The sequence below is a fragment of the Vombatus ursinus genome, unplaced genomic scaffold (assembly GCF_900497805.2).
Source record: "Vombatus ursinus unplaced genomic scaffold, bare-nosed wombat genome assembly UNPS02014798.1, whole genome shotgun sequence".
NCBI classification, from domain to species: Eukaryota; Metazoa; Chordata; class Mammalia; order Diprotodontia; family Vombatidae; genus Vombatus; species Vombatus ursinus.
In genome coordinates, this window is record NW_020954576.1 from 47,613,523 (window position 1) to 47,620,862 (window position 7,340).

At 42.5% G+C, this 7,340-nt stretch overlaps 1 protein-coding gene across 1 annotated transcript in view; it reads left to right on the top strand.

Annotated features, from left to right (window-relative positions):
* CTSE (cathepsin E) overlaps window positions 1-7,340 on the top strand; it is a 12,742-nt gene that overhangs the window by 4,039 nt on the left and 1,363 nt on the right. Inside the window, exons 4-6 of the mRNA XM_027871734.1 lie at window positions 1,521-1,639; window positions 2,106-2,305; window positions 6,071-6,193. Of these exons, the coding sequence (XP_027727535.1) occupies window positions 1,521-1,639; window positions 2,106-2,305; window positions 6,071-6,193 (442 nt within the window). The remainder of the gene's footprint in view (window positions 1-1,520; window positions 1,640-2,105; window positions 2,306-6,070; window positions 6,194-7,340) is intronic.

Below are 7,340 nucleotides of genomic sequence, written 5' to 3' on the forward strand. Positions count from 1 at the left end.
TGACACTATTAGCTATGTGATCCTGACTCTGTATGCCTCAGTTTCCTCAACTATAAAAAGGGGATGATGATATAGTATTTACCTCCCAGGGTTGTGGAAGATTAGATGAGATAATATTTGTAAAGCACTTAACACAGTGCCTGGCACATAGCGGGCACTTGATAAATGTTTGTTCATTTGCAGGAGGGGATTTCCCTCTCCCAAGGTAGATTGGCACCTATAAACCTTACAAACGTTAAGTGCTATACAGATATGGGTTACTATTAGCAGAGGCAGCAGGGGTGATTGGTGCGGATCTTCTCCTCTGTTTAGAATTGCCTGACTGTGGCCTGAGAATTAAGGTGAGATGTTGAGTGACCAAGGCTGGCTGGGGAATTTCCTCCCCTAGGGGTTATCTCTGGGAGGCCCCTGTCTGACTGGGATGGAGCACATCCATTTGTTCACATTAGATTAATGGTGCTTACCAGTGTGGTACAGTACACGAGCAGACCTGGGTTTGAGTCCTGACTCAATCCCTAATTTGCTATAAGACCTTTGGCAAGTCACCTCTCCTTTTTCTGGCTCTCATTTTCCTCATCTTTAAAATGGGAATAATGAGAGCACCTACCTCCCAGGGTTATTGTGAGGATAAATATGAGATAAATTCATAAAGTATTCATCAAACCTTAAAGTGCTATATAAGTTAGAGTTATCCTTATTAGGTCTCATTCAAGTCTAGGGTCCTGTGTGATTTGTGGTCACTGGCTCACCCCATTAGCTCAGACTGATGAGGTGATACGTCATATGGAGCCAGGAGGAAGAGGATGACAAAGATGAAAATACAAGTATCAGAAAAGAACCCATTTACTTGACAATTTTAGGAACAGGAAGTGTCCAAATTGTCACATACATGTGTCACAATGTCTCACGATAATGATATCACATTTGTAAACCAATGACTCAGCAGCAGCTGCCCACAATCTGGCCACAAACCAATGAGTTACTGTGGCTTCTGACTCACGTGTTGGACAATCACAGACAAGGTGGTTTACCCAGGGAGGGAACAGATGAGATGACCTGGCAACGCCACACCTAGGCTCAGGCTCATAGAAAGTAAAGTTAGAAGGGACCTTAGAGGTCTTCTAAGGTTCTCTCATTTTACAGATGAGGAAACTGAGACCCACAGACCCAAAGTCACACAGCTAGTAACATAGCAGAGCTATATTCAAACCCTGGTCCTCTGATTCCAAATCCAGAACTCTTTTCCCTCTGCCTCAGCTGCCTTCCCATTCTGAAGACTCTAAGGTTGAGGACCTCACAAGCTCCCTGGTGATATGTGATTCCAGTAGAATGTGAGCTCCTTGAGGGAAGGGACTGGGTTTTTTTCTTTTCTTTATATTCTCAGCACCCAGCACAATGTCTTGCACATAGGAAGCATTCAATAAATGCTTGTTGGATTGGATTGGATTTAATTGGATTAACCAAGAGGATATCTTTGAGAACGAACAGCAAGTGATGGGGGCATTATTTTTGCCTTACAGAGGATCACAATCGATTCCACCCCTCTCAGTCCAGCACTTATGTCGAGAATGGGAACTCTTTCTCCATCCAATATGGGACCGGGAGCTTGTCCGGAATCCTTGGAACGGATCAAGTTTCCGTAAGACAATATTTGGAACACTGTTTTCTTCTCTCTCGAAGATGTTTCCTTTCTCAGTCCAAAGCCTTGACAGTGACTATGTTCTTTCCATTCCTGGTCCTATATGTGAATTCTTATTTAATGTCTTCTCTTATAGCTGGTAAGCCATCCCCAGAGCTGAATGATGGAGAGGGAGAAGAGAGAAAAGAAATGCCCACATAACAATGACTATTACAGCATCTTAATTTTACCTGGTTCATATTCCTTCAAGCAGTTCAGACTATTTTTTAACAACATCTCAACAATCCCTAAGCCTTCATTTAAAGTGGGTGGAGGGGTGGCAAAGATCATTATGCAAATTTAACATAAGAAAAACAGAGAAGGGAAGGAAATTGCCTCAGGACATTCAGCAAAACAGATGTCAACTGCACCTAGGAATTTTTATTTCACACAATCTCCTTCTTGGGGATTTTTTTTTTCATGCTAGGTACAAGGGATTACAGTAGCCAACCAGCAGTTTGGAGAGAGTGTCAGCGAGCCAGGAAGCACTTTTGTGAATGCAGAGTTTGATGGGATCCTGGGGCTGGCATATCCCTCTTTGGCTGTGGGAGGGGTCACTCCAGTGTTCGACAGTATGATGGCCCAAAACCTGGTGGATATGCCTATGTTTTCCGTCTACATGACCAGGTAATGATTGCAGCTCATATTTCTATATCAATTCATGGTTTCCAAAGTACACGACATCTAGGGGCTGTCTATTTGATTCCCAAACACTCCTGTGAAGCAGATAACGCAGTAATTATTATACCTATTTTACAGACGCAGAAACTCAGGCTCAGAGGTGATACAATTTGCCCAAGGTCACAAGGTGTAATGGGTGTCAGAAGAGGGCCTTGAACCTAGGTCCTCTGACTCCAAATTCCATACTCTTTTCACCATACTGCTCCATTTCCCTTATCAATGAACTGGCCCCATTACTGTCAAAGACATTAGGAATCCTTGCATTGAACAGGTCCTCTAAGGATGATATAGGCTATTTCCCTGTCTCCAAACATATCTTCACTGAGGTTATCCAAGATGGCAGCACACCCTTAACAAATGGTTTTTGTTGAATGAATAGATGAATGAATGAAGTGTCCTCCTATTTTCTGAGTTCAACAAGAGATTCCATAACCTTCCTCACTCAGCCCTTCCCAGTCAGGAAGTTCTTTCTTAGAGCTGACCAGGCTCTATCCTGTTTCAGAGTAAACGCATTCTCTTTTGTTGTTCCCCTGGTGGTGATGAAGAATGTGTCCATATGAATGATAAACTTACTGTGCCCTGTATGCATTGGCTCAGGCTTTGCTGGGCTTCCAATATGGTCTTGATCCAGGTCTGCTCTGGGCAAAATTAGGAAGCTAAAGAACTCCTAAGTCTCCTCAAGATTCTGCCCAAGAGTCATTTCCCACAAAAGGCCTTTCCTGATGCACCACCCACCTATTTGTTAGTCACCTCCCCACTTCCCAGAAAATTGTTTTTATTTTATATTTTATATATTTCCTGAGCTGTCTACATCTTGTTTCCCCCCAGTAGAATATGAGCTCTTTGAAAACAAGACAGATTTCATTTTTTGTTTTGACATCTCTAGTGGTTAGAGCTCTGGGCTTTGAGTCAGGAATACCTTTTTTAAAATCTAACCTCAACTACTTACTACCTATGTGACCCTGCACAAGTCATTTAACCTCTGCCTTGATTTCCTCAACTGCAAAATGGGGATTATAATAGCACCTGCCTCACAGGATTGTCATGAAGATAAGATGAGGTGATGTTTGTAAAGTGTTTACAACAGTACCTGGTACATAGCCGGCAATAAGTAAATGTTTATTTCCTTCCTTCCAGTGTTTACCACAGTGCCTGATACATAGTAGGCAATCAATAAATGTTTCCTTCCATCCAGTGCCTACCACTATGCTTGACACATAGTGGGTATTTGGTAAATGCTTGCTCAATAGAATGGAATAGCTGCCTCATGAAGCAGTGAGTTCTACATCATTGGAGATAATTAGCAGAGTTTATTTGTGGGAGTATTTTAGAAGGGAGGAGGATTGGACTAGAAAATCTCAAAGATGCTTTGGGCACAGGATTCTGTGATTCTATGTAGGTATTCAGCAGCTAGGTGGCACAGTGGATAGAGCACTGGGCTTGGAATCAGAAGACTCATCTTCATGAGTTCAAATTTGGCCTCAGACACTTACTAGCTGTGTGACCCTGGGCAAGTCACTTAACCCCATTTGCCTCAGTTTCCTCATCTGTAATGAACTGGAGAAGGAAATGGCAAACCACTCTAGTATCTTTGCCAAGAAAACTCCAAAATGGGGTCATAGAGTGTCAAATACAACTGAACAACAACAACAATAACATGTAGATGTGCCTTCTGTCCATTGGGTAGGCAGGTGCCTGGTGTCAAAACCCGTGCATATTCTTCCTAGACCATGAATCTCCACCTGCTCCTGTGACCCCTGGAATTCACATCCGTGTTTTCATCCATAAATTTACTGTGTCACATATAGATCCTGTTCAACCAGGATGTTTTTAACATCCTATTCCTAAGGCCTAGGAGGTTAACTGACTCATAGAGTGTAGCTCAGATAGTCACTCACCAGAGCTCAGAGTCTCAGGGTTCAGGAGGTGACTCATAGGTCATGGAGCCTGACCCACATATGAGGGATTCACTCCACAGCAGTCCAATAGGTGGTCAACCAGCCTCTGCCCCTATTGAGGGGTACCTTCCTACCTCTGAGGCAGAACATTCCACTTTGTGGGGCAACTCTAACTGTTAGCAATTTTTCCTTTATTTTATTTATTTATTTATTTATTTATTGCCTCAGCTTGCCTCTTTGCAACTTCAATCTGTGTAGAACTTGTCTAATCCCTCTTTTCACGTGACAGCCCTTCATGTCTTTGAAGAGGGTACAGCCTCCCCCCAAGGCTTCCTCTTCTATAGGCTAAACATGCTTAATTCCTTCAACTGGTGCTTCTACTACACGGCCTCCTATCTCACCATCCTCATTACCTTCCTCAGGATGCCCTCCAGCTTGTCTGTAAAGGTCCTCTCTAAGATGGGGCACCCAGAACTTAGAACAATACTCCATGTGTGATTTAGCCAGAGCAAAGTGTGACCATGGCTTTCCAGAAATGGTTAAAAGAAGCAGCTTGGAGTACAGAAGATCTGAGTTCAAATCTGACCTTAGAAATACTTCCTAGCTGTGTGATCCTAGGCAAGTCATTTAACCTCAGGCTGCCTCAGTTTCCTTATCTATAAAACGGGGATAATAATAGCACCCAGCTCCTAGAGTTGTCGTGAGGATAAAATGAGTTAATATTTGTGAAGTGCTTTGTAATACATAAATGCTAGCTATATTATTTTGTTTTGTTTTTTGACTAGGCAATGGGGTTAAGTGACTTGCCCAGGATCACACAGCCAGTAAGTGTAATGTGTCTGACACTGGATTTGAACTCAGGTCCTCCTGACTCCAGGGCTGGTGCTCTATCCACTGCGCCACCTAGCTGTCCCCATGCTAGCTGTATTATTACAGCCTATATACCATGTCTCATGAAATGGGGTCTGAGGTCTCATTATTGCAGTTTGGTGCCAGAGACTTGGTACATAAAGCAAAAGATCAGAGAAGAATCCAAGATTAAAATATGGTGGAGTAGAAAGAAACCCTAGGATCTGGACCTAGAGAACCTGGATTTGAGTCTCGGCTCTGATGCTGAATAGTCATCAGATGTGAAAGAAGTCCTTTGTGATGCCCTCGCTAAAACCTTGGAACAATGCCCTGTAAGCGGGCCTTGAGAGGATGAGCCTAGCTAGGGAGGGGAGGAAGTGACTTTGTTGGTGGTGGTGGTGAGTTTTTTGGAAATTAGCAATGGCACTATGAAAAGACTTCTAGATGTTGAGTCAGAGGAGATGGATTCAGATCCCACCTCTGCCACTTGGGCTCTGTGTGACCCCAGCCAAATCAGTTAACCTCTCTAAACTGCAGTTACCCCATCTCCAAAATCAAGGCAATATGGGCAGCTAGATGGTGCAATAGGTACAGCACCAGACCTAGAGATAGGAAGACCTGAGTTCAAATTCGACCTTAGATATTAGCTGTGTGACCCTGGGCAAGTCATTTGACCCCAACTGCCTCTTTAAAAAAATGGGAAAAAAAAAAAAGAAAGGTAAAGGAGGTCAACTTTTAAGTTTCTTCCCGCTCTAAATCGACAATCCTAAATCATTTCACCTAACCATGCCATAGTTCCTTCACTTGTACACTAGGAATAGAACTTCTTAGAGTCATTGGAAAGATCAAATAAGGTGAGATATTCCACTTGGGGCATCTATGATACAGGCAGAAACATGGACTGGTTTTTGGAGGATTCTTGAGGCCTCCCCCTCATTGGTTTCCCGACTTTCTCTCCCTATAGGAATCCAGATAGCACCACTGGAAGTGAACTGATTTTTGGAGGTTATGATCACACTCATTTTGCCGGAAGCCTGAACTGGGTCCCAGTCACCAAACAGGGCTACTGGCAGATAACACTGGACAAGTGAGTGTTTTCCATGGGGTGGCACTTGGGCCACAGCAACGAACATAGGAGAGGTGCAGATTAAACATATATTTTTAAAAAGATTTATAGAAGGCAATGTAGTAGAGTGGAAAGTGTGCTGACCATGGAGTCCAGGATCTGAGTTCAAATCCCAATTATGCCTCTAAAATTCACTTTCCTTGTCTGTAAAATAAAGGGGTTGGACTAGATGACATCTTAGGTCCCTTCCAATCCTGGATCTGGGTTTCAGTGCTGTGTTTGAATGCTAGTTATTGTTGTTTTCATGAACACATTGTATTTTGACACAATAGATGCATGTCTAAAAATTGTTATGCAAAAATCAGTAGCAAATCAGGAACACATCACATACCACTTCTGAATTCACTAGTTTGAGTATTCTCTTCACCTATGCAGACTGCATTCCTTCCAGATAGATCATCTTTGGGAGTCACTGTAGGGAGAAAAAAAAAAGCCATCACCTTCCAACCAACCTGGTAATGAGCCTCTCTATTCTGAGCTACACTGATCCTTGGATGGCAGATGCCAAGCCCATCATTGGACCAGTACTTAGAGCCTTTTCAGTCCTTGGCTGATCCTGCCACCATTTCCATTCTACTTGTATCATCTTCCAGAACCTAAGGGGAACTCCACAACATAATGAGGCATCAAGGGAGAACTTTGGAGGAAGTAATAAGTAAAATTTTGCATAGAATCTTTAACATTTAGCAAGATTTAATAAACAACAAACTAGTAAAGAAAGTTATTTTTTCAGTGTCTCCTTTAAGATGTGTCAGAAGGTCTACTACTTCTGGATTTTCCTTCCTTCCTTTCTCTCTCCCTCCCTTTCTTTTTTTCCTTTCTTCCTCCTTTCCTCTCTTTCTTCCTTTCTTCCCTCCCTTCTTTCTTCTCTCCTTCCTTTCTTTCTTTTTGTTTCTTCCTTCCTTCTTTCCCCCCTCCCTGCTTTCCTTTTTTCTTTTCTTTTCTTCTTTCTTTCTTTCTTCCTTCCCTTCTCTTTTCTTTCTTCTTCTTCTTCTTCTTCTTCTTCTTCTTCTTCTTCTTCTTCTTCTTCTCTCTCTCTCTCTCTCTCTCTCCTTCCTTCCTTCTTTCTTTCTTTCTTTCTTTCTTTCTTTCTTTCTTTCTTTCTTTC